Source organism: Pseudopodoces humilis, chromosome 5, assembly GCF_049639895.1.
Source record: "Pseudopodoces humilis isolate 2021_Gansu_Grassland_sample_001 chromosome 5, ASM4963989v1, whole genome shotgun sequence".
NCBI classification, from domain to species: Eukaryota; Metazoa; Chordata; class Aves; order Passeriformes; family Paridae; genus Pseudopodoces; species Pseudopodoces humilis.
This window is the reverse complement of record NC_142204.1, coordinates 65,028,183-65,055,606: the sequence shown is the minus strand read 5'-3', so window position 1 is coordinate 65,055,606 and position 27,424 is coordinate 65,028,183. Positions and strand designations below refer to the sequence as shown.

The 27,424-nt window shown below is 40.4% G+C and overlaps 2 protein-coding genes across 4 annotated transcripts in view; both read left to right on the top strand.

Annotated features, from left to right (window-relative positions):
* SEMA3D (semaphorin 3D) overlaps positions 1–27,424 on the top strand; it is a 134,616-nt gene that overhangs the window by 44,822 nt on the left and 62,370 nt on the right. For all 3 annotated transcript variants that reach the window (XM_088055042.1, XM_005526032.3, XM_014255204.2), the window contains exons 3-4: positions 14,228–14,388; positions 26,636–26,698. In XM_088055042.1, the coding sequence (XP_087911168.1) occupies positions 14,228–14,388; positions 26,636–26,698 (224 nt within the window). The remainder of the gene's footprint in view (positions 1–14,227; positions 14,389–26,635; positions 26,699–27,424) is intronic.
* Positions 3,358–5,703, top strand: LOC148184364 (uncharacterized). The gene has a single exon (XM_088055046.1). It carries the CDS (start codon positions 3,358–3,360, stop codon positions 5,701–5,703), a length of 2,346 nt encoding a protein of 781 aa, XP_087911172.1.

Here is a 27,424-nt window from a genome sequence, read left to right as displayed (position 1 = left end):
TACTTTGCTGCTTTTCATGGACATCTTAGTAAGTGTAGTCTTTGTTTTCAGTGAATGCATTCATTTTACAAAAGTGTGCAACCTGGTTTATTGGCTCAGGAGTATGCCCCAGCCCAGACCCAGATTTTGATGCTGTCATCAGTGACATCCACAAACATATATCATTCCCATGTGGGAATGTGGCCATGGCCCAGAGCAAGCCATGCTTGCTGTGAACAGCAGTGACTTGGTCAGAGGACCAGGAATCCTGCATTGTGACACAGTACATGGGAAAAAGCACGACTGAAGGCAACCTTTGTCTTTTAAAACAGGATTTACTTAGCACTGTTAAAAACAACTGTAGTAGTAATTTAAATCTAATAAACAAGAGCATTATTCTCAGCTGATTTGTTTTTCTCCACATTGAATGAATTTAGATGCAGTCTCACTCCCACTGGAGTCATGGCAAGAGTCTGGCCACTGAAGTAAATTGAAGCAAGATCAAATTCACACTCTTCACTTTTTTCATCTTACATAAGTAAACTAAAGACAGGCAGTTCTTTCTCCTCTGCTGAAGGATGACAGTGCTAAATCATCAGCTCCACATGGAAATTAGCCACATTTTAAGGATTGTTTAGTTTCATGCAGCGCTTTGCACACAGGATTTTCTTCCCCCTAAGAGTGATCCATTCTGTAAACATGGTGAAAAAGCAAACAGATAATATTTTGGTGCCAGGAATTCTTTTGAGATTCTGACTGGATGAGTACACTTGTTTAATGTTCAAAAATGGTCCTTTGAACATGCTGCTTTACAATGTCAGGCATTCTGTTCCCTATATTGTTTTTGCTTTAAGCCTGTTTAATTTTATAACTGATGAGATGTTTAACTGTTGCATCAGACCAGTTAGTTTGTTGAGTTTCAATACAGCTGGCTTATTTCCATGTCATGCATCATTTAATTATACATATAAAACATAGTTAAAATTGTACAGCTCCTTGAGCCTCTCTTAAACTGTCTGTGACACTGCAGTAATCCCAGTACCCTGATGGGGTGTTGCACAACTATGACTGGTTGGAATGTGGTAAACTGGTGATGTATAAGAGAGCCTAGAAATGAGTTTGCATTTTGCAGCTGTGCTGTGTGAAGAGAAAGTAAAACCAGAAAAAAACCTGCTCTTGTGGTAGTGTCAGTAGCTGTAAACCTGAATGCTTACGAAAATCAAGGAAAATGTCCTGAGTGAGGAAGTGGTGTTTTCCCCTTGTTTGTTATTTAATTTTTGATAATTTGTTATTTCTCAGAAAAATCTATCTCAGATTCCTTTGCAGAAAAGCATGAGGTGTTTATGTGAGAGTCAAGATCCTAGTACTGGATGACTGTATAGTTATACAAAAGATTTTGCCTGTTTTGTCTCAAAAATGCTTTCTGAAGGCAGTGATCATCGAGACTTAAAATATACCCTAGCTTGACGATGGATGGGCACTGGTGACCATGCAAAGAAAGTCTCTTGCATACACAGTAAACTAAATAGAAATGTGAAGGCATTTAATAATGGGAAAACCAGCAAATTTCTTACAGACTTTTTTTTTTCCATTTTTAAGCCAGTGAACTTGAAGGTCAGATCCAACTATATGTTGCATTTTCTGTCATATAATTATCATATATATAAAGTCCTGGAGAGCAGCCTCCAGTCACTGACATCAACAGTTTACATAGCAGTTGAACTAAGAATAACCTTGGAGAACTGACCCATATCAACCTCTTAAGTGTAAACTGTAGCTCACAACAGTTTTTGTTTTTTCATGGTCACAGAAGGGCCTCAGTTGGATAAAAGAATTATGTTCAGAAGATACAAAACTACTCTGCTGAATGTTCACTTCATTAAATCTTGGAAGATGAGAGGAAACAAAACTGAAAGGGTGATACTTGGCAAAGAATTTTTGCTCCCTTGTAAAAAGAAGGATGGGACAACATCAAAAACAGGTTCCCTAGAAGAATGCTGGGAAGATACATGATAAGTGGCATCAGGTCAGAAGAGAGTTTAAAACTCTTTCTTTAACTACTTTTACTAATAACATCTGGTAAGCAAATGCAATTCAGAACAGTTTCAGAAATCCCAACATTATTCTCCTGCACACTAATGGGAGGGCATGATCTGCCTGACATCGGTGTCTGTCTAGCAGTGGACGTCTGTGATCACTATGCAGGTACTCAAGTCACATCCTTTTTCACTTTCCTCCCTCGCCATTTCTGCAGTTCCATTTATAGATGAGTACCCCAAAGAAGGGCTGAGGAGTATAATCTCTCCTGTACTCACAGTCCTTTGGAGACAAATACACAAAGAGCAGAAAGAGACAGAAGTTCCTCTATCAGTCAGAGAGATTGGCTAACTCTGTTTAAGGGAGACAATTTTGAAGATGGAGGGAATGACAGAGGTACATCTGTGCACAAATTTGAAAAAAAACAGACATTCTACTTTCTGAACAAAATCTTGGCTAAACCAGAATTTTTCATGGTGTTGAACCATAAAATTTGAGGGCTAAGAGGCTATTGAACACACTGAAATTTTGTAATTAACTTATTTGGCCTTTTTATTAAATTTGGCCTTTTTATTAAACTTTCCTGTGTATCATCCAAGCAACCTGGATTTTTTTCAGAAAAATTTCTCACTAAATCTGTAACAAAACATTAGCCTATTGACATCCTACCCCTAAAGTAATAAGTATAAATACTGATAATAAAAAATGTCCCCCTCCAGTATTAAATAAAAGCCTACGCCTGAATGCTGAGAACATCCATGGGTCTTGTCACTCAAATTTATATTTGACAACAGTTGTCTGGGAGGGCACTTGTACCTGCTTTGTAAAGAGAAGCTGTGGAGTTGCCAGGTTCCCAAGTGATGGGTCTGCACTTGGTGTCTGTTGGGGCTTTGGGTGCCCAGGGCCATGATGAGTTCCCTGAGCCGGGCTGGGGACGGCGGGTGGGGCTGGCCTGTGATGCGCTCTGGGTTCTGTGACAGCACAGGGGCCGTGTCACAATGGGGACAGCTATAAAAGGCCCCAGCGAGCCCCGCTGCCCCAGTAGAGCCTGGGCAAGCGGTGAGTGCACACGCAGTGGGGACAGGGCTGGAGGAGGGCTGGACTGGGGCAGAAGCGCTGGCACCCGGGGCACGAGTTCTGTCCCTGCATCCAGGGCCCAGCCCCTGGCGGGAGCGCCTTGCTCGGGGCACGGCGCTTGTGGGGACAGCGATGCAGGCCGTGCCACCTGCCAGCTGCCGGGGCCCTCTCCTTCCTGCCGCCACATCCCTGCGGCTCCTGCTCCCCACTGTCTGTCTCCATTCTGGTCCCACTGAACAGCTTCTGTGTGTCCTCCTGCAGACCATGGCTTTATTACCATTGCTCTTCGTGCTCGTGCAAAGCCTGATCCAGTACCCGCAGCCGGCTGGGGATGGGCTGGATGAGGCCACGCACCGGCGAATGCAGGAGCGTCAGGAGCTGCTGGACCGCGAGATGGCTCGGCTGCTGCAGGAGCTGGAGCAGGGGCTCCCGGAGCAGCAGGACGAGGGCTGGGGAGCCGTGCTCGTTGGTGCTCTGCAGCAGTGGCCATTCTGGGTGCTTGCTGGAGTCCTGCTCCTCTTGGGCCTGTGGTTTAGCTGCAGGAGAAGGAGCCGTGAAGCCAGCAGCAGCGGCAAGGACCAGAGCTCCTGCAAGACCTTGAGAAATGAGAGAGGGAAAGAACAGGAAGGAGACAGTGTTGATTCAAGGGAAGGCGAGGAAAACATTGACGTGACTGTGGAGGCAGACGACGGCGGCAGTGGAAATGACAGAGAAGGCAGTCCTGTGGCTTCCAATGAGGGAGACGACGATGATGCCATTGAAGGCAATGATGAGGTGAAGGGGAAGGAAGACAGTGATGTTAAGAGTGACAATGGCCGTGACTTAAAGAAAGATGAAGAATGGAGTGATGAGAATGTGCCAGGAGACAATACTGCTGAAGGAAATGAAGAAGAACCTGGCAATGTTGCTGGAAATACAGAAGGCCTAGATGAAGCAAATGAAGGATCAAACAAGGATGTGCAGGTGGAGCAAGACAAGGATGCTGGAAAGGAAGAAGGAGATGGAAATGAAGAAAAAAACAATGGTGGAAATATGAAGGCAGGCAAGAGAGATGTAAATGAAGGTGAAGACAATGTTGATGGAAAGGAAGAATACACGGATGTGCAAGTGCAGGAAAGCAGTGATGCCAGTGAACAGAGAAGTAGTGATTGGACTGGGCAGGAGGATAGCAGTGGAATTGATTGTGGGAAGGAAGTTGACAAAAGTGGTTTTCCTGCAAGTGAGGAAGAAAATAAGGAAATTGAAAAAGAAGATGACGATGATCGAAGCAAGGATGAAGAACAGGGTGGTGTAAATGTGGAGGGGAACAAGAACAAGGACAGAAAAGAAGATGAACAAGATAGTGTGGCTGCCAGTGAGAAAGAAGGCAGTGATGGTGGCAAAGAAGAAAGTGGCAGGGGTGGAACTGAAGAAAGAGAAGACGGCCGAGATGCTGGGAATAAGCAAGGCATCCTTTTAGTGGATCACATAGAGTGGCCGGTGGAGGACCTGGAGAGAGGTCGCTCAGTGACCGCTGAGCTGATGGAAAGCTTCACGCGTGTCTTTGTGGACAGCGTGAGCAATACTTTCTACCCAGTGCCTCAAGAAGCCATTGGGGTGGGCAGTGCCTTTGAGGGTTGGAGTCCCCGTGAGTGGGATGGGGTGTACCGGGTTCTGATCCCGCTGAATCCCCCGCCAGGGCATGCCTTCCACCCAGAGCTTAACAGCGCAGGGCAGGTGGCAGCAAGGACCTTCAGCGTCCGTGTGGAGCTGGTGTGCACGTGCAAGAGGGAGCAGCTGGGCAAGCAGCTGTTGTGCTTCGTGCACCACTCGCAGGAGGAGCTGTGCCGGAAGCGGAAGCGCAGCCTCCTAGAGACACTCTGCACCGGCTCCTACCTGGATGTGGAGAAAACCTCCCGCTGGTTCCACCAGTTGGTGAGGTCCTCGTGGCTGCATGTGCCTCAGTCATACTCCTGGCACTTGGTGTTTCAGCCCTGCAGCCGGTCCTGCCAATTCCGGCTGAGCAAAGGCAAGAAGAGCCTGAAGGTGGAGATGCTCTTTGGGGTGCGCCAAGGGGACTCTGACATCTTTGTGGTCAGCCAGCCCACAGAGGCCCAGAAAGGCAGCTCCAGCATCTCTGTGAGCAGCCAGCCTGCTGAGGCCAACTTCATCGCAAGCACAGCGTGGCCTGAGACATACGCTGTGGCAGAGGCGAAATTCTTCCGTCACATTGCCAGGCAGGTGCCATGTGAGAATTTGCACCTGAAATGCCTGCAGGTCTTCACCTGCATCCTGAGGGGCACAGGTTTTTCCAGCTCTACCTGGAAGACAGTGGTCATGCACGTGCTGACCACTGTACCGCTGTCCCGGTGGAGCAGGAGGGAATTTGCGCGGCGGCTGTGGGACATCATGGCATACCTGCACCGCTGCCTGCAGTTGAAACGCCTGGAGCACTTTGTGCTTGGCAATGAGAGGCTTCCTGCAGAGATCAGCTTGCCACCAGCACTGCAAGGGGTTGAGCCACTCAACCTCTTTGAGCTCCTGGCCCGAAATCCAGCTGCCCACAGAGAGGCTATGCAAGCTTATGGTCAGCTGCGATTTCGCCTCTGGATGCTGCTCTCCAGCCACTGAGAGCAGTTCATTGCACAGAGCTGTGCTGGGGGGGCTCACACCCAATGGCAGCCACGTGAACACTGCACAGTTGTTGCATTTGTCACTGGCAATCCTGAAGCTGCTTTCCTGCTCCTGCGGAAGGAAGATGCTGCAGCCCATGGATTCCTTGTGCAGACACACATCTCTGAGTTGCCTTGCCCTTCACCTTCCAGCTACAATGATGCTGTTCCCTCAGTATACAAAGCAGAAACTGGCTCCGCCTACACATCCCCACAGAAGACAGTGAAGCTGATAGAGGTTGCTTGAAATACCTCAAAGACAGAAACCTAGCCTGTTAGGGACTTGATGTAGTTATTCAGTGAGCTGTAGCTTCAATGGTTTTGTAAAGACGTAGTTCCTAGTATATGAAGGTACAACAGATAGATTTAACTCAGTTTACCATAGGAGAATAGGTAGTCCAAGTTTTCATAATGAGACTTGTTCATTAGCATTCCTTCCAGAGGCCCTTTAGTGTTGTCAGTGTATAACTATTTTGCGAAGTTTCTCTTAGTTTAGGAAATTGAGCTATCCTGTTGTATCTGTTTGTCTGGTTTTCAGTAATATTTAGATATCTATGTTGGAAGGATTAATAAAAGGAGACAAGTTTCTCAAATTGCCTGAAATGTGTCATTCTTTGTATTTAACCCTCTGTATCTTAGAGAACATCCTTCCTATACTGTTGCAGTCAGCAACCTCAGGATCTCGTCCAGGGAAGCAGCAGGATTCTGGGGACCAGCATGAAACACCAACGAGACGGGCTCCCGTTCATGAAACCATTTATTCAGCATGGGAACAAACTTAGGTCCAGAACAGAGAGCTCTGAATAGAGGCACAGCAGGGGTTTTTGAGGGACAGAACTCTTAAGGGTTTCCACCTTTGAGGGTGGAGTTCAGGGTCAGGGACCAGTAGAAACACACCAAGGGAGAACCCCCCAGGGACTCAAACCCAATCAGAACTCCTGGGCCACCCTTCACAAGGGGTTTGGGGTGGGACGATGTAACCCTTTGTCATCCCTGAGGCACACTGCCACACTATACTGCTTCCTGAAATCATCAGTTTTTGCAAACAGAGATGTTGGATATACTAAGTATGCTGTCTTTTGAGCATTTCCATAGAAAAGCTTGAAGCTTGATATGAAAATGCCCTGAAGTGCCTGAAATTTTGCAGCTGACTGTTGCTGCTGGTGATGAATAGATCACACGGACACAGCTCGAGGTGTGGTGAAAAGAAGAGAAAGTTTATTTTTCCTCCCAGGATTTATAGGTTTCTGACCATGGCCAGGGATTGGATGGTCAGGATAACACTTTCCCACTGCACTGGCCATGAGAGATGTCCATCAAAAGATGTGTAACAGAAAGAATGTACACATATCTATGTTTACAGTTACTGTCCTGGGAAAGTCTTTAGAAAACTATGTCAGTAAGCTCAGAAGCTGAGTTTTCAGGGCGACAGCTGACTATTCCTGAATCTTTTAGAAATCTCTGGAAAAGTTCTCTTTACAGTCAACTATACAGGCTCCTGGGGAACACTTCAGTCCTAAAAGATGAACAGAGAAGTCCCTAACTGCAAAACATGTGGTTTAATACATAGTGGTTTTTTTTGGCTTCTTATAACCAGGGTTTTGACACAAAATTGTGACAACAGAAGGACATGTTTTCTCTGTTCCTGGTTATCTGTATCCTGGTTATCCTGAGAGGCTCTACTGTTCTGTGAATATTGCCTTTTCCACCAGGCCTCATAATATTGTATAGCAATGAGAGCCACTTTGCATGCACAGCTTTCTCCATGGTGAAATGCAGCTAAACAAAATACAATTTACTTCTTGCTGTGCATAGTAGAGATTAATAGTAGTTTGGAATTATTTATTCTCTTTGCCTTCATACCAATGCATCTGGGGTCAACTCGTCAATTTTAAACTCAGAATACCTTAGGAATTGGATAAATTGCTGTAATCATACTATAAATACTTTTATTATCTCAGAAGTTTGGTTGAGAATTTCTACAATGCCCACATAAATCTTCATGTGTATTCTCCAGCATGAGAAAGGACTTGCTTCTACCTAAAGCAAAAGGATGCAATCTTCGTTCTTTGCTGTATATGAAAATTATAAAGCCTTTAATTTCAGAGTCCTTCAACGGTGTCATTAGGTGTAACTGTTTTGAAAGATGTTGAGATGTCTGCTAATTTAGGTGTGTCTTGTCTTTAAAATAAGTCTGTGTAATGAGTTTATCACTGGCTAAAATTGACAGTGCACGTACTAGAATTATTTACTAATTTCCTACTGTGAGATATGAATTAGGAGGAGGGTAGAGCAGGCTTAAAGCTTAAAAAGTATAAAGAAAACTTTATTAACAGAACTAAAAGAATAACAAGAATCCAAATAAAACCTTCAGAAACACTTCTCCCCTCTACACAACCTCTTTTCTTTCCCAGCTGACAATGTAGACAGAAAACCTGGGATTTTCCATCAGTTACCACATCTACAATAGTCTTTCATCAGTTCTTGTAGGGAGAGGAATTTCTCTCACCATGCCATGGAGAGTTCTTCACAAGAAACAGTTCTCTTTTAGCTTTTAAATTTCCATGAATAGCAGCTGCCCAGAAAATCTGAAATCGTGAAGTTCCTCCTAGTTTCACAGCCTTCCCACAGCTGAGTTCATGGGCCATGTCAACTTAAGGGGTATTATTTTCAGGATGAGCTGTTCAAAAGCAAAGGTTCTCTTCATCTATCTCTGAGATCTTCTTCATTTCTGGGAACAGAGGTCTTTTTCTCTCCCTGGGGGCAAAGGGTCTTAATTAATCTCATCTCTCTGTCTGTTTAAGCTTCTCATGGGATCACAGCTACTTCAACATCTGCTTTGCTTCATTGTGGATGCCTCTGCTCGTGTCTACAGTTTGAACACTCTATCCCCCCATACCTTCTCATGAATTAAGGGGGATATTCTAGTGTGTCATAGTCCATCTCCATGGCCTTACCAAAAGAACTTTTAGCCCAATATTAAGGCATCTCCTCATTCTCCTTCCATCTGGGATTTGATTCCTTCTTTACTGACCTTGGTGTCTTCTTATTGTCTTCTACATGTCTTCACTCTGTCCTTCTGTCTTACTTGAGAGAGGATCAATGTTTTGCAAGTCTCCTCTGTGCAGTGAAAGAGTTAATACCTTGCCCAGGGCCGGCCTGCGGATTGTCAAGATGGTTTCTGCCAGGCAGTGGTCGAAGCAGTCACAGTGACGGATTTCAGGCTGTGCTTGGGGCTGTACCAAGATCTCAGGGGGCCCAGCCAGAATGGTGGTGGCCACTGTGGCCACATAGCTGGTCTCCGGACCCTGCTTCGTTCAGTTTCAGCTGCAGGCTGATGGCTTCCCCTCGCTGTGCCCAGCAGCCACTGGGGCCATGCAGGCCATGGAGAAGTGGGTCTGTCCCAGCCCGGAGCTGCTGCTGCTGCGGGCCGTACCCCGGTTGAGCATGGGCTGGCAGTGGGGAAGGGCATAGCGTGTGTGAGAAATGAACTTGTAAAAATTCGTAGAAATCTAAATAAATGTATATGATATAAAATATAAAGTACAGTATGGCACACAAGCCCTTCCCAGATCTAGCCACGAATTCCCACTCAAAGGATAACGATCCTAGCCGGCGCCCATCAACGAAAAAGAATAGACAGGACAAGGCTCATCAAGCTGACAGGGACAGGCTCGGTGCCCATCAACGGGAAAGAATAGACAGGACACGAATCATCAAGCCAACAAGGAGGGGCTCCGACGAGATACTCATCACCGGACCTGAACACCCCGCCTTGCAGGCCACCGTTGGGGGAAGCCATCAGGTAGACAAAAGGAAAAATCCAGCCGAGATATCCATCAGCTCCAACCCGGATCCAACCATCCCATCCAGATGGCCTGAACCACAATGAAATCAAGAACCACCCAGAACTTCTTTACATATGAGGAGACTCGGTCCGGACGTCCATTTGACTCTATTCTCCAACGCCAGGAAATCAATTCATACAACAATCAAGGACCGTTGATGAATGGTGCCTGCCTGGAATTTGGCCTCAAGGCTAAAAATCCCTATAAAAACCCCAGACAGTCTACCCTCCTTCGTGGATTTGGGAACACCTATACCTTTGGGTATAGACCCCTGTCCACCCAGCGCTGCGCTGTTTGTTTTATTGTGGTTTTTCCTCATTGTTTATTTTTTTATAGAAATTGTTTTATAATAAATTGTTTTTATTTAACCCAAATCTGCCTTTGCATTTATAACAGCGTGGACAAGATGTTAACAGCTGCTGCCTGGCCCAGCCTCGGCTGGGGCCTGCGGCCTCCTGGCCCCCACCCGGGAGCCACTGGGGCCCAGCCCGGCCCCAGCAGACCGCAGGGGCCGTGGCAGAGCGGGGCCAGCTCCACCGGTGCCCAGTTACCTCTTCAAGGTGGGAAGCAAGAGAGAGATTTCCTGGGCTTGCCTGTCTTTAAAATGTGAATCTCACAGAGGTGCACCTACCTTCTAAATGGTTTAATAGGTTGTCAGTTTTCAGAGCTAGCCAGCTATTGTTTTTTTCCAGGTACAGAGGAAGCTCTTAGCAGATTCTCTCAGAGAAATCATTTCCATGGGTGGCTTTTTCCCTCCTCACCAAATATCACTTAAAACCAGCACAGTTGGTAATTGGTCGCAAAGGGAATTCTGAGTCTCAGCCAAGTTGGTTTCACATTGCTGCATTCTTACACCATGCTGGAATTGAGGAAGGGTAGCGTGGTCACCACACATGACTTGATGCTAAGAAGTCTAAACATGTTTTATAAATGCAAATACATATTATCAGAACAGAATAAAATTTTTACTTGTGAAGACTTTTTGCTGTGGCTCTGCTGCTGAAGATTTTTTAAGTAAGCAATGATCATGGTGTTGTAAGCCAAGTCAACTGAGATACTGTAGTGAATGAATAAATCCCAGTCACTATTCCAGCTTCTACCACTCAGCAGTGAAATACTAACCCTGAAGGGGAGTTAGCTGGATGCTTATTTAATCACCAGGCTGGAAAAAACTCTTAAATTTTGAGAAAAACAGCAAATAGAGACTATAAAACTGAGTGCTGAACATGAACTCATGAAAACCATCCCTGTAACTAACTTTGTTACTGTGCCTTGTGAGAATGTTGGTTCTGTGTTAGCCAGGCTTCAGAGATACAGTGATTCAAATCAACAGCTTGCTCTAAGCTTGAAAATCATTGGGAAATGTGCTTTTCACAGTAAATTTTTCCAGTGTAATATCCTTGGTGATAGTAAATATGTCTCACTGTGAAGCAAAATTTCAACGCATAAGATAGGATTGTGTTGTTTTATGGAGTGAGAACTATGATTAATTTGGCTGCAATTTAATCAACCCTCTGTTAATGTTTACTTGTGAGGTTTTATTAGGTCATGTTACAGTTATAATCTTATCAGTGGTCATGCTCAGGGTCTTATTTCCAAGCTGTTTTCAATAGTAAATAACTGACCAAACCTGATTCTTCACCACTTTGCAACTTGTGTTGTCATCTGTGTCAGTAAAAAAGGAGTGTGCAGTGTTGTCATTTCAATCTGGAATATTCTCCAGATTTTTTCCTTATGATGTAGTGACATAAATGGTTGTGCAAGGCATCAGACAGGGCTCATTCCCATTTGGGTATTTCAGTCATGAGGCAGCATTTTCCTGCACTGTTGTAACTGTTCTAGGTGGGGTTTTTTACTGAGAAGTACTGGAACTGTGAAACAACAGAGGACAAATGTCCATTTGGAATGGTCTCTTCAGAGATCATTCCTCTCAAATAAGGAAATAGGGAAGTAGAGAGCAGTCTCAGTCCTTCACGTATGTGGAGAATCAAATCCACATATTTTTGCAATTGACACTCTTGCAAAGGCCCATGCTTTTCATGGCTTTAAGCAGGGAAAATGTTTTCGAGTATTTGCACAAGCATATAATTTATCCTTCCTTAGATCAAATTCCTGTGGCTGTAGATGGGGAGGAATTTTTCCTCATATTCTGTATGTTAGTTACTTGTGTCCTGCAGGTGAGGACTGAGGTTTTTATAGCACTGTGTTAACCATAAGCTGCTCCTAAGGGATCTTGCTGGCAATTAATAAACAGATCTTTTAAAGTGTTACTAGTTTAGAAAACAAACCCTGACATCTTTGTCTTCACAAAAAATTTGTATGAAATGACAGTACTTGTGTATAGCAGTGTAGTGCCCAGCGCTGAATATAATTTTTCAATGTGAAGCAGGATTTTTTTTCCAAAGTACTGCCAAATAAATGTCACCTAGGGGAATAGGAGTGGCAATGCATGACAATTTGTGTTCAGATTGTACCTTAACAACAACCTGCACTGAGCCAGACAAATGCACACAAACTTAAGTAGACTTTTGACTGAGCCAAAAAATAATTTTCATAATTATATTCCAGTTAGTCAGATTAGTAATGATAAAATATTTTTCCTTCCAGAGTGCTGTTTATTAGCCAGCACCAGAACTTAATCTTTTCTTGCCTCTCACATGGTTTGTGAGATACCTTGGAGAAAAATGTTTGGGTGGGGTTTTTTTTTCCCTTTATTTCATTCAGGACTTTTTCTCCAAAACACTGACTCTAATTTTCATCATGGTGAGGGTGTGCAAATAACTTTTGCAGTAAGTCTGGCTTTTCAAGCAGGAATGCTACATTGTCCATCCAGTGCCTGGAAGGTGGAAATACCCTTAATTTTATGTTCAGTTAAATACAGGATTTGCTTTCTGTCTGATGATTTCCAAGTAGTTAAGCTTGGAGAGTTTGCTTGTGGAAGAACTGATTCACATGTTTATTTTCTTTTCCCCAAAGTAATGACTACCCAACGAGTCTTAACTATCCTTGTGCTCTTTTCTATATGTTGTTTGTGTCCTCATCCAGGATTGCATCCAGAGAGTATTCATTAGGCAGAATGTTACAGAATTTTTATTTTACAGCCCTTTAGCTTTTTTGCAGCATTATAGATTCTTTCATTAGTTTCACAGAGCATAGGTTTTTTCTTAATTACCTTTTAAAAGAGAGTTGAAGCTACTGTTAATTCACAGTAAAATTTTAGTGTCAAATTTTTTATTTTAATAGGGATCTTAGAAGTGTTACTATTGGATGTTCCCCTTACTATACCATCCTCATTGAATTGGAATAAATTATCTTTGATGATCCCTTCATTGGCTTTAGAAGGAGGTCCATGTAAACCATGTGAAGTTCATAGAGCACTTTGGGCTGTGCAAGATCCTATACATGGGTCAGGGCAATCCTTGATATCAACACAGACTGGATCATGAATGGATTGTGTGATCAATAGGTTGGGCACAGCCCTTCAGATAAGGACTTGGGAATACTGGTGAATGAAAAAATGGGTATGAGCCAGAAATGGGTGCTCACAGCCTTCAAAGCCAGATGTACCCTGGGCTGTCCCACGAGAAGTGTGTTCAGCAGGTAGAGGGAGGTGATTCTGCCTCTTCAGTCTGCTCTGGTGAGACCCTGCAGTCCAACATTAAATTCTGGGGCACCTTAGTTTCTAGTTCAAGAAAGACACAAACCTTGAAATGAATCTTGAGAAGAGCCCTGATAATGGTCAGAGAGCTGTAACACTTTCCATATGAGGACAGGCTGAGAGGTTTGGGGTTGTTCTACCAGGAGAAAAGAAGGGTGTGAGGAGACCTTATTGCAGCTTTTAAATATATAAAGGCAGCTTGTAAAAAAAGATGAGCTTGGACTTTTTACCAAAAGTCTTTAGTGACAGGACAAGGGGCAATAGTTTTAAACTGGAAGAGAGTAGATAGAAACTGGATATAAGAAAGACATTTTCTATTATGAGAGTGGTGAGAAACTGGCACATGTTGCCCAGAGAAATTGTGGATGCCCCATCTCTGGAAGTGTTCAAGGCCATGTTAGGTGGGGCTTTGACCAAGCTGATTTAGTGAAAAATGTTCCTTCTCAAACTGAGGGAGTTGAACTGGATAATCTTCAAATGTCCCTACCCTCTATTTCCTGCTCCTAATTATTCTTGGCTGGCAGTGACCTTCTTTGCTGCATTACATTCAGAGCATCAAATATGATGAGGTATTGATCCTTGAGCATGTGTATCCGTGAGTATGATAATATAAACACAATTAGTTTTCTTAGAATGAAGGAAAGATATAGCACACATTTTGCAGAGATCTGTCTTTCATGGTTTCTAATTTATGTTGAATTTCTGATTATTTTATGCCACACTGATAATTTATTAAGAAAATTTTACATAGAAAAATATTTAGTGAAAGTAAATATTACCCAATTTGGAAGTAAAAAAAAAATTTACTAGAGAACCCCAGAGGTAACAGGAACTATATTATGAATCTGGAAAGACAAGCTCCAAGACTGCACTTATCTCACTGGTATACTCCATGCTGGTTGCATATATTTATAAAAGACACTGATGAGTCATATATAAACATTTTGATTATAAAGATTTTCTTCATTTTCCCACAGACTTGCTGCTTTCAAACAGCTGTATCCCATTCCTGGGCTCAACAGAGGGGCTTGATTTTCGAACCCTGCTGCTAGATGAGGAGAGGGGCCGGCTGCTTGTTGGGGCAAAGGACCACATCTTCCTGCTCAACTTGGTTGATATAAACAAAAATGTAAAAAAGGTCAGTGCATTTTCCATGGAGTTTATCTCCAAAATTAAATTCTGTTAAATTCTTTTTTGTTTGTTTGTTTTGTTTTGTGTTTTTATTTATTCATTTCTTCACTGGGTAACTGCAGATTTTGTTGTGCAGTGCAATTTTCCAAGATTTGATAATCTTACCTCCCATAGTTATATGTATTACATTTAATCAATTGAATTTCTCATGCTATATGTTGTCCTGTGTGGCTGATGACCTGCAAGAGATCAGCTATGTGGAAGAGCCCTGCAGTGCATGAAAATAGCATAAAAATATCAGCAAATAGGAAAAATGTAGCTAAGAGTGCTCAAGTCCTCTGGTCATGGTTACCCTCCTCATTTAAAAGCATTTGGAAGGAAATAACTGAAGACAGCTCTTTCATTGCTTCCTGGCATCACTGGGATTGCTTTACTATAATACTGAACAGAGCAGAGGCAATTTGGATGGTTTAAATTATATTAAAATGTAAGTGGCAATTTTAGCATTTCTGTTAATATCTAGAATTACTAGTGATAGGAAAAGCTTCCACTGGGATCTGCAGTAGTCCCTTGCCTGTGCCCGGTGACAATGTGCTAACTTGAGATAATAAGATGACAATTTAGCCTTTCTAGCAGACATGGTGAACTGCAGCTTTTGTAAGCACAGTTGACTGCTATGAGTGAGAACCAGATGCTTGCACAGGAACACATGAAAACTGGTTTCCTGCTTCTTCCAGATACGAAGAAAATTTGAATTCTCAGCTGTGTTTGGTATTTTCTTTAGGCACCAGAGGGGGGTTTTAAATTACTGCATTCTGCTGCCAGCTCTGAAGAGGTAACTGACCCTGAATTAATGCGATCGCAGGCAGGGGCTGAACAGGTGGAACGAGAGACTATTTTGCCCACATGTTTGAGAGCAACACTTGCTGTCATTGTATAGAAGAGATACAGTACCAGGCGGAATATCTTGTTCCTCATCCTGACTTCAGCAATGCTTCACATGCCAGTTTTTGTAAAAATCAGATTCTGAGTATTTCAGGCAATTTTTTCCTGGTATGCTTTATCAAGCACTTACCTTGTTTCTGTCATCTCAGTAATTGACTCAAAATCCACCACCCCCTCAGGATATTGCATTAATAACAGCACCGCTAATTATAATTGCGAATTTTCAGACTGCAAATTGATTTTTGGTGTAGGCTTTCTGAAGAAAGCTTTGTTTGTGTGAAAAGCAGACTTCTGTTTCTGTGGGATGCTGCTTGCCTCCTGAGGGATGCTGAGTGCTGTCACCTCCCATTATGTTCAGTGGGGCTTTATGAGCCCAGACCTCGCTGGAGGTGGCGGCACCCTGCATGAGCTGCCCCTCAGTCCAAGCTGGTGACATTTTCCCTTTGGCCAAACCACCACTGATCATTATGGACCTTGTGCTTTCCAAGAAGAGCAGAACACAGACAGAGCCAGGAGAACTTAACCTGCAATCAGACAGTGGTATAGATGTTACAGAGAAAAGACTCACTTTGTATTGGAAGGATAATTTGCATTGCCTAAGATGAATAGAGAATGTATGCTTACATATCTATGATAACCTGAAAGGAGGAAATAAAATTCCTAACCACTTGCATATATAAACTAAATATGTTTGCAGGTTCAAATACTTCTACTTCATTTAGTAGTAAACTAATAGGTTAACTATTCAGATAATAAACTTTCCAGAAAAAAACAAAACACTTGAGGTGAGATATATTTAACTGGGAAGAACTGACTGAGAAGCCTTGCAGCACATCCTGGTGTGATGATTTCCAAGGCCTCCATGGTCATTCAACAACTTTATAAACATATTTTCTTGCATAAATGCCCAGGTAACACCAGGCAACCTCACACAAGTGTTTCTCTAATTCCACTGTGCTTGGCTGCTTGAATCTTGTGAGTGGAGGGAAGGGATGACATGAAGGAAGTTGTGTGAAGAACTGTGTATAAATCTCAGTCCTTGAGGAGGATGCTAGAGGATACTCTACAGTAGCAGTGAAGTGTCAGAAAGTAGCATTTGCCGGTGCTGTGTTTAGACTGACTGGGGTTTGGGTTGGCACCAGGCCAGGCGGCTCACTTCCAGGCTTTCCCAGTGTGAGGAAACCACACATGTTGGGACTACAAGAGTCTGAAGTGTGTCCTTTGTACACCTCTGGAGTACGAGTCGTCTGGAAAAAATAATCTGCTTACACACAGCCACTAAAATGAGTAGAAATTGATTAGAATATTAAGTTTCTGCCTATAAATGATGTGTTTATTAATGACTTTGAGGAAGAAGTTAAAAGCAAGCTGAAGGGGTGAGAGTGGTATAACAACTTTGAGACTAGAATGCAAGATTGTGCATAGTTTAGGGTTTCCTTTCTTTAAAACAAAGCTGAACATGAACTTTAGAATGCTCTGTGCTGGGTATATTAATCTTATTTTAATAAAGCTCTCAATTTCAGATATTTATTTTGTTAGGAGCTACTGACACCTCCAAAAGCCAAGTCAGAATCCTCAATAGTTTATTCTCATATGTGGGTATAATTACTTGGCAAGATTACATTTTACAGTCTAAAGCTCTATATTAAGATATTTCTGGAATAGTATTTGAAGAAGCATCCAAAGCATTGTATCTTGCTCCCTTGTCTAATGTATACATAGATATAATTTAATAATTTCTTTCTTTAAAACCTATTTATTTACTTAAATTAGTTAATTTGACTTACATATATTAAGTTATGATTTTATTTCCTGGTGTACTTTTCCGTATGAAATAAATCAATAGTTCTGCTGGAGACCCAATTTCTTAAATCATTGTAGTTTTTATTCAATTTATTGTGTAATAGGTTGAAAATAACTTCCTTAGCTGGCAGTTTGAAAAAAAGTCTGTCCGGTTTCCAGTGCTTGTAAACCTCATTATAAAACAACAATAAGTACCACAGTGTAATAAGCAAGACTTCCAGAATGACAGGCAAATGCAGGAAGCTAGTCATTATAGTCAATAAATATATAAAGTTTAGCAATGAATAATCATTTTTCTTTAGCAGGGATATATTTTCTCTGAAGTTTTACTGTACAGAAGCCTTTAGTTCCTTTTCCTGGAGTGGCATTATCAAATGTCATAGTCTTTTTTTGAAAGATCCTCAAATACCTGACAAATTATACAAATTATTTGCAAACTAGAAGAATTGTGATTTCTTCCTATGAGTAAAATAAGGATGGTCAGCAAAAGAAAGCAGTTCTACTGACAGCCTCTGTGCCATAACCAGAAGTGCAGTGTAAAACAAAAAGATGTTTAATAGTATGAGAGGCTGGAAAGCTGGAGAAGAAATTCTGAAGGAACACCAGGCTCTGGCATCCTGCTGGAAACATTACTTCAATTCATCGAATTTTCTTGTGAGTTTGCTTAAAGCCTTTTCTATTTTACTCCTTAAACTAAATAAATAGAAAATACAAAATGCTGTCAGCTGGGTAAACAGTGGATAAATAGCTGCAAAGCAATGGTGCCCCTTTCTGTGGCTGTGCTAACAGTGCACGCAGGGTTACATGTCAGCGCGATTATCACGGTGTGATCGCAATGCACCCGCCCAGCTCCGCAGGAATAGGAATGCTATCAAGGCCTGACAAGCTTTTGAAAAGCTGCCAACCTGCAGGAGCTGTCAGTGCTAGAAGACACAGCCCCATGTGGGCCAAATAGATAAACATGTCAGATCCCCAATAGCAGCTTTGAAACAAGTTGTTTTCATCTGTCCCAGTGTGCACTGGCTCTGGGTCACAAATTATCATTGCTTGGAGCATCCTCAGTTTGTAGTTGCTACTGCTTTTCTGGCATGTGAGCTGTCTTGTGACATCCTTGAATGCCCTCTTGTATGGACTAGTATCTGTATTTCAGAGGGAAAAATATACATATGCATAAATATATATTTATCTGCTGGGTAAATGCTTATGGAATAGCTGCACATAATTTTTTCTGTAACTCCAGTGCTTGCCAACAGTTCATGTGGGCTTGTATTTCAGCACTATTTGCAATGTGACCTGCCCATCTCTGCAGGAAGGGGAACATATATGCAAATGCATATGCATATTTATGTAAAATAGCACCCTTGAGATACAGAAGCAGAATTTTACATTCATTGCTCTGAGAAACTTTCTGTCAGTCTATATAAGCGTGGTCTCAATTAGGAATGAACCCAGTGGGAATTTAGCCTGTACTGAAAGGAGGCTTTGGTTCTTGCCATCAGGCTGAACCTCAGGAATACATAGAGAGTCTGAGGTGTTTACTGCACCCTTGAAGCACAGTTATACCAAGATTGATCCTACATAAAAATATGTGCTGCTTGTTCTATAGCTCAAAGGAAGTTTGCTTCCTGCCTGTCAGCAAAACTGCAGACAGTCTGAGAGTGAAGCTTTCTTGACCTGTCAGAAGAAAGTTTGCCAGGAAACATAATTAAAGGCCAAAGAGTCCTGTGGAAACCACTGGAGATATTTAAACTTATGAAAGTGGGGCATCAGAACTGAGCTAATCTGGGATAAACCCTGTGAAATTTCAGGTTAGGGGCTTCCAGAGGCAGAGATGATATCTTTGTGCTTGCTGGCCCTTGGAGGGGTCTGACCTCTGAGCTATTTACTCTATAAAGCTGTTGGACAGACTTAAATTTAGGTACCCGTGCAGACAAAGTGAAAGCTTTTGAAAAGTATTTACAAACACAAAACAACAGATGGAGCAAGACGTGAAGAAAGCAGTATGAATCCAGAATGACAGCAGTCCTAGGTGGAAGAGGGTGTCTCTCTTATTTCCTTTTGCGTTGTTGCCATAAATTATGTTTCCATAAACATCCGCTGTCATTTTTGTATTTTACCCTTGTGTTTAGCTATAAAGAATGGCTAATATCCTGTCCTCTGAAAACATTTGCTTATATTGGTCATTGGCTTTTTCAAAGGTAGGATTTGTTTTTAGTCTGGAGTGATAAACATGTCAGGAGTAATGCCATTTACCCTAAAAATCCTGGTGTATGGTTTTCTTTTAGGAGAGACGGTAGTCAGAAGTCTGCTGTGGTTACACTGTGGAAAATGAAGTGTAGAAGCAATGAAGCCTTTCAAGATTTAATCCAGTGTAAATGAAATTAGCATCTGGTCTATTTTCTTAAAGCTTTCACATGTGCTTATAACATGCACATGAAAATACACTTTTCAGAAAACTCTTGAGACTGGAAGTATTGGCTTCTGCTTAAGTTGTGTTGGAGATCACAGTTTAAGAGGACAACTGGGGCATGTGGAGATGTTGCTTTGTCCCAGACAGATGGGATAATTAAATTAATAATTAAAGCCCGTTTGGTTCTAATATGAGGTTTCACTCCAACAGCCATCTGCCAAATTTAAGATACCAAAATCTTGTGAATGTGTCTTCCAAATACACAACTTTTATTTTCCTCTGATTTCCAGTGCATTTTACTCAGTTTGAAACCTGAAAATAAAAAATGCCATATACTGACACTGGCATTCCTGCTGTGTTGTAAATCACTTTGAAACAAGTCTCATATTCTCCCTATCCCCCTTCCTGTTACATCAGATTATATCTATCAGAGATCCAATTTTCTGTTACTATGAAATAATTGGAGGTGGAAATTCTGGTCAATTTATTTCCTGGATGTGCTTTGCAGGTATGGAAAATAGTACCGCAGGTGAAGGTCTGTGGCAGATGTAAACAAGATTAAGGGTACATTCTTGGCTTTTGAGCATCCCTTAAATATTTCTGTGAGTTAGCTAAACCTTGATGAAACTGATATAAAGAAAACTAGATGAAAAAACTCTAAGGACAGCCTGATTAGTTTTCAAATACAGGGAGAATTTAGTTGAGGAACTTATGTATCAGCTTCCTTTGTTTGCTGATGACTTTAAAATATTGAATTCCAGAGTACAGCAATTATAGTGGGAGTCATTACAAGACCTGCTTGGGGTAACTTTCCTGTTAGGATTTGTATGTGAGAACAATCTGTCCAGTTCCCCAAGCTGTGGACTTCCATACTGTCCACATTAATGCAGCAGATGTGATGTATTTAGAGAACAACTGGTACATGAATATGGTGTGCTAAAATCAGATTTTCTCATTAATTAGTTCACTTGGTTAGAGCATGGTGCTAATAATGTCAAGGTCATGGGTTCAGTCCCTGTACAGGCCATTAATTTAAGAGTTGAACTCGATGATCCTTGTGGATCTCTTCAAACTCAGAATATTCTGTGATTCTGTGATAATTGTAACACTCTTTGTTTTCCACTAAATAATACAGAGAATGCATTTAATTCTTTCCAGTGTTTTCCGGGAAATTCAGTAAATTTTTAGTGCTTGCAGTAATTTTCAGTGAAGTGACCTGGGGTCAGTATACAGCAGTGACAAATGTCCTAGTTCTCAGGATGCAATCCATGAACACCCACTCCTATTGCATTGGGGCATGACATTTGTTATGCTGTCTTATGCGGCAGGGTGACATTCCTATTGGATCACTGTCGTATGTTTTCGCAGTGCTCCTTGATCTTACTGTTTTCCTTTGCTTTTGATTTTTGAGCTATGAATTACAAAGTTCTTCAAAAAATCAAGAAAGTTAAAAAAAAGAAAGTCACATTATTGTCATTTTACTGGTGGGAAAATTGAGACCTGACTGTCACATATAGTAAGGCAATAACAAAACTAGGATTAGACTGTCTCCTGGTTTACTTCAGTCTGTTTGGCTCATGTTGCCCTCTTCACTGTACTTATTTTATGGTCCCATTGAGCTAAGTCATGAATATTTTTTATTTTTTTCTCCACACAGGGGTGTGGTTTTTCATGGAGAAGTTTCTTGGGGGGAGTATATTGCATATGCCAGCATGACAAAGGGTTTACAACTCAATCTGGTTTTGTTCTTTGAAAACTGCAGTTGTGACTGTCATATGGGAAATTTACCCATACCAATAAGCCTAAGCTTCTGAGTTATAGTTCACATGCTTCACAAAGCCTTAAGAAGACATTTTGATGCCCAGAAAGTAATTTTATTGTGTACCTTCCCTCAAGCATCAGTATGATGAATATCTAGGACATAGAATGAAACAAGGGAAGAAAGCTGGCCTTCTTTCTGCATCAAGTAGCTATTAAAAAATCTGCATTTTCATCTAAAAGATTTATCACTTCTTACTCCTTTAAAATAGGAAGGAAGCAATCCCCTTCTTCACAGGCCCCAGATTCAGTGTGTGAGTGTTTAGAGACATGCAGATCAGCTGATATCCTTCACTCCTGGTAGGAACACACCCTGCTGGTGCTCCATGCACCACTAATAGAGCACTTTGGGCTGTCTGGTACCAGAGGCTGCTCTGATAGAGAAGTGCTGAAGCGTGTGCGCAGCATCAGGCACGGGAGAGGCTCCAGTGAAAGCCCCAGGGCTGCTGAAAGCCAGCAGCCTCAATGGGACACTCAAGTGCTTGCTGCTGGCATGAGCATGGCTATCTTGGGGACCTGAAACGGGAAGGAGTCACGTTGGTCAATTGGTCTCACTCCCTGCTATCAGTACCACCTACCTCATGGAGCAGTTATTCCTTTCATAACCCAGTCCAAAGCTGATGTAAGCAGCCCTTTGGGATACTTCATGCAACTTCTTTAGGAATGTTGTTGCTGTGGAACAGGTCCTTATTACTCCGATGTTTCAGATTTAACTTTTGCTAAAATCTGCCATCTATGATCTATATTTATTTACGAGCAGTTTATACACTTTTCCTCTGGCTGTTCATAATTCTAGTCTTCAGAGCCCTTTGACTCTTCCTGCATAACTTGACTCCATTTGTATTAGTAATGCTTCCCAACTTTCTGTCACCTGCATGGGTTGTGGCAATTCTGGGTTTTTACCAAGGCTTCTGAGGGGTACATAAAATAGGATGAGTTCTGACACTGTTTCTTGAGGAACTTAATGAGTAACTTTCTACCTCAAGTTCTTTACTTATCAGACAATTTTTTTTCTTGTAGTGCCTGTTTTTTGCAGCTGAGCTAATCATCAATAATTTTTGTATGACAATTTAGTAAATACTTAAATGGAGCCACGTGGAAGATCAGCTCTAGCACCTTCATGTCATTCAGCTGGGTTATTAAAATACAATATTAGACTGAACTAATGTCTGTTTACCAAGTTATATTGTCTTCTCTACCACACTCTATTTTCATTGGAAACTTGTGTTATTTCTTCCCTAACTAAAAACTTGTTTTGAAACCTTACAAACAGATGAAGACCAATGGGTTTTAAAATTGTTTAGGAAGCTTATGATCTTCCTCTTTTGTATTGTGACAATATATAGCATTTTCCACACGTTTTATGAAGTCCTGCACCATCCTAGAATTAGAAGCCTAATTAGAAGTGATTCTTGAAAAAGCTGTACTTTCACACAACATTTTTTTTGTAATCAGACTTCACTGTTTTGTTTTTGAGCATCCCTTCTCCTAAGGATTTATAATCAGAAGTGTTAGCTTAGGAACAAAATCTGATAGAGAAAGATAGATACTGAAAAATTAGTAAAATACCAGTATTATTAATTCATGACAGACGGCAGCTGAAATTAAGCTCTTAGAGGTGGATCCAGATATTATTTTAATATATATATATATATATGCACCCACACATGGGTATATACACACATGTATACATATATATATACATATATAATATATATGGCATCCATGTACTAATTTATAAATGTATATGTATTTTAAGTACACATTAAAAAAAAAAAAATTCCTTTTCATTCCTTTCTTCTAGAAAAAATGCATATTTAGAGGGCAGGAAAATGTTACTTTTAGAAATCTTTTTCTCCTGATCTGGAAAAGACCTCTGTGGTTTTAAATGTTTTGTTTTAATTACAAATCAATTTCCAGCTACCCTTTAAAGTGATACCTTATCTGTGCTATGCTTATGTACTACTTAATTTCGTACTCCTGGGAGGTTTTGTTTCTCTCTGATAGAAGAGATCTTATTAACTTTCATTTATTAGGAAAATTTAATTTGCTAAATTTAAGAAAATATTTGAAGAATGATTTAAAACTAATGGTAATTTCTTTTTTGTTTTTTCTTTTTTAATTGGGTAATAGAAGATAAAATCTGGAAATCATGACAGTAGCTAACCTTTGGAATTTTGATATGGTTATTTTAAAAGGAAAATAAACTGAAGATTAGGAAGATAAAAGAATCCTATTTAAGTATATAGTTCACATACTCCAACTATTTGCGTTCTTGCCTTAAATTCAGTAACTCCACTGAGCTGTTCTGAGATTTCTCCAGAGATTTCAGATACAGATGCAACTAGAAAATATATTAAATATATAATCTGTACTGTTTGCAACACAAAATGATTTTAACTTGATGATTAAGACAAAATGATTTTGACTTAAGTCAGTGTTGTTGTCACCCATAGTATATAGTGCCTGATTAGCTGTTTTTTGTTCCTATTCCTTGAAGTTTTTACTCACTGAGTAATTTGGGAAAAAAATAATTTGTTAATAAGCTGTTACCATTGTGAATAAGCCATGTAAATAGAAAAAAAAAAAAAAAGAAAAAAAGACCAATTTCAAAGCTCCAAACCATTTAAAAGCTCGATGATTTTAAATCTAAAAGAAAGTACAGTAGCATTCAGTCTTACTTTTTTGACATATTGTAAAACTAAGTAACTCATTGGAATAAAATATAATAGTAAAACTTAATTTCACCCCCTACAGAAAAGTCAATACAGATGTGTAACATTACTTGTGTCAGTGTTTGAGGGAACCAGACCTGTGGTACTGTTAAACAGCATGTCCTGTAATAAAAAATGAAATTTATGCTTTCTTGCTCAGCACTTTGACTCATTATTTATTACGCAATTTTCTTGATCTATTAAAATGTTGAACTGACAGTTTCTGGGAACCTCTCATTTCTCATATGGAAAGCAAATAAATATCACTTTTACTCTCCCATATATAATTGCAAATTGATTTTCATGTTGGATCACTTAGCTTCACTTTTCATTGTCTAATGTGGCCTTATATAATGCTAAATACTGAGGCTGTTGAGTAACTAGAGAGTAAAACAATTGATTTTTTAATATAATTGTCTGTGGTCAATTATCACAGAAGTGGGTATGTGTGTATTTCAGCCTTATAGGACAAGCACTGATTCCCATGAAGGAATCTGTAGAAGAATTGAGGGTAACTCAAGTCCATTAACACTTCTGATGCCTCAAAGCAGATGTCTCTGTTTTTAACTCCTCCAGTTCTTCCTTGTAGTTGGCAAGGAGAGCTGGGCATTTTCAAAAGCCTACAAAGAGACATCTTGTCTGCCTAATTGGATAACTAAACTTTGGCCAGAAATCTCCCAAACTCCTTGAAGACCTCTAGGCTTTCCTGTAAATGATTCAGGGATCTTGGGCAGAATTGGGCATAAAGTTTATGTACAAGAGAACTGACAGGTCAGACAAATCTCCTTGGGTAGATGTGGTTTTCTCCTTTCAGGTTTTCTTCACTGTTAGCTTTTCATCAGCATTTCTTCTTAAACTTAAGCTGTGTTGCAATCGAGACTCATCCCACTCTGCCCAGGCAGAGACCAGATTGGACCTACCTTCAGCCCTTCATGGTGTTCCCAGTACTTTCCTCTGTGCTTCCTGGCACTGTGTGCTATGCCACCCACACACCTTGGCACAGCTGATTTCAGATTGAATTTTCATACCTGGATGCTATGACCACATTATTCTGAGAAAATGCTCTGGGAAAGCAAATTTGTACTCCAGTGCTGCAATGCTGTTACACTGTCTTATCTCTGACTCCGTGTAAATACTGTTGTAGAGGGTTAAGGTTTAAGTAACTTAAACTACATTATCTCTGCTAAGAGGTTTTTATCAGAAAGGTAACTAAATTCACTAGAGAGGAAATTAATTTTCTTCCAGAAATCCAATACATCCATTTTCACTGGGAAGGAGAGAGGAAGAGGTAATGCCAAAACTGTTTCCAGATTGAGAGAAACAGTGACTGTAGGTTTTGGGAAGAGATAAAGGTAGTTGACACAGGACATTGGCTTTTTTCCTTACCCATGTGGGACTGAGTTTTTGTATGTCAAACCACATTCTACAAGATGCCAACAGTTGGGTCAAAGGGAATATGACAGCAGTCAACTCCTCTTGTGTGCCATTGAGTTGTGCATCCTTCCTTGGTGATGTTTTAATTTCTAACATATATTATAATAATTCTTTATTCTTATGTATTTGGTGTTTAAGATTTTGTAAAGTGTGGTTGAAGACTACTCTAAAGCATTTGTGTGATTTGTGGTGTTTTTGGTATTAGTTATGAGAAGTAGTAGTTTTGTCTAGTCAAAATTAGAAGTACAAAATATCCATTTTTATCTGGGTGGGTTTAGAAGAATTTGTATTTAGCTTCTATTTTAAATTTAAATCAAACTGTAGTCAATCATACCCAGTTTTGACTGCTTAACTGAAATCAATGAGGCAGAACCTGAACTGTTGTTCCTCATTATTTCTTCACTAACATAATTCGGATTACAGTAACTGATAGTATTTTGTCATCTGAATTCATCTACATCAAAACTTATTTTGTAGAATTCTTCAGGGCAGATTAAAAAAGAAAGATAAACAGTATCAATATTTAATGCCAATTATCTAAAGTCCACGATTCTACTCTAAACTTCTGTTTCATTTTCTGAGTAAACTCAGTTAATGTTAATGTTGACATTTTTAAACCATGCTCTGTTGATTTCTGTCAGATGTACTCTTTGTTCTACAAATTTCCCTTGAGATATCCTTAGTTTTTTGAACCTAATTATTTTCATTTGAAAATTGTCAGAAAGAGCTAAGTATTTTTTTAAAAGTTATGCAAGTCCACTGGCTCAAATTCTTCACAAATGTAATTTGCCTGACTTTACAATCACTTTAGTTTCCAGATGATTTGGCTCATCATAACTTTGAGGGGAACACATAATGGTGACAAGGTGCCCTGGCCAGATTAACTGAATGATTTTTAAAAGTACATGTAGCCAGTGAAGAAATAAACAAAGATTGGAGGGGTTGATTTAAAACCTTTTAAATTTTGAAATGGAATTTTCTGTTTGAAGTCATGTTCATTTCAGTTTACAGGCAAGGTCCTTCAACATGCATAAATCTGTTTTAACTGTTGATTCATGGAATAATTGATCTACAGTCACAGGACAGTTTATAATCTTCATAATCTTTGGTTTCTTTTAACTATGTTACAGATTTACTGGCCTGCAACAAAAGAAAAGGTAGAATTATGCAAATTAGCGGGGAAAGATGCTTATGTAAGTATGATGTATAATTTTTATTATTGCTGAGAATTATGAATATCTGTGTATTTCTTACTAAATGCACAGAATACATTATTAAGCTCTGGTTACACTTCTGAGCTAATGTCCTAAGTGTTTTTTCTTAATTAAAAAAACCCTACATTTCTATTGTTTTTTGAATATTAATACTTAAAAAAACTCAACATTGCAGACAGCAATCATGCTAGGTTGTTCCTTAATGTAATAAATGCAGCTGAGAGATGAATGAACTTTCCTCAGAAATGTATACCAGGCAGTACTTCCATTATAATATAATACTTCCACTTTTTTTGCATTAAAATGCTTCTTTTTCCTTAGGAGTCTCCTGAATGTAACTTCATTATAATTCATTAAAGAAAGAGAGTAGTAGAACAGCGTACAAATCAATTTAACTTGCAGACAGCTTCAGTTAGGGTTAAAAAAAAATCTGAGACTCAATGGCTTTTCCCTGGAACCACAAATTTTCTTTTGGAAGTATATTTAAGGTACATATGTGTATACAATCCAACTTTTATATGTTTTGCATACCCCAGACTACATTGTATGTCTAGAGCCCACTACAATTGTAAACGTTTCCTGGCTGTAAAGTAAAATAAAATAAAAACTTCTTTCTTTTCTCTCAAAAAAAATCTCCTAATGTCAGCTACCAAGGTAGATTGCAGCTCAAAACACTCTCAGCTCTCTGCATGAAGAATTTCAACT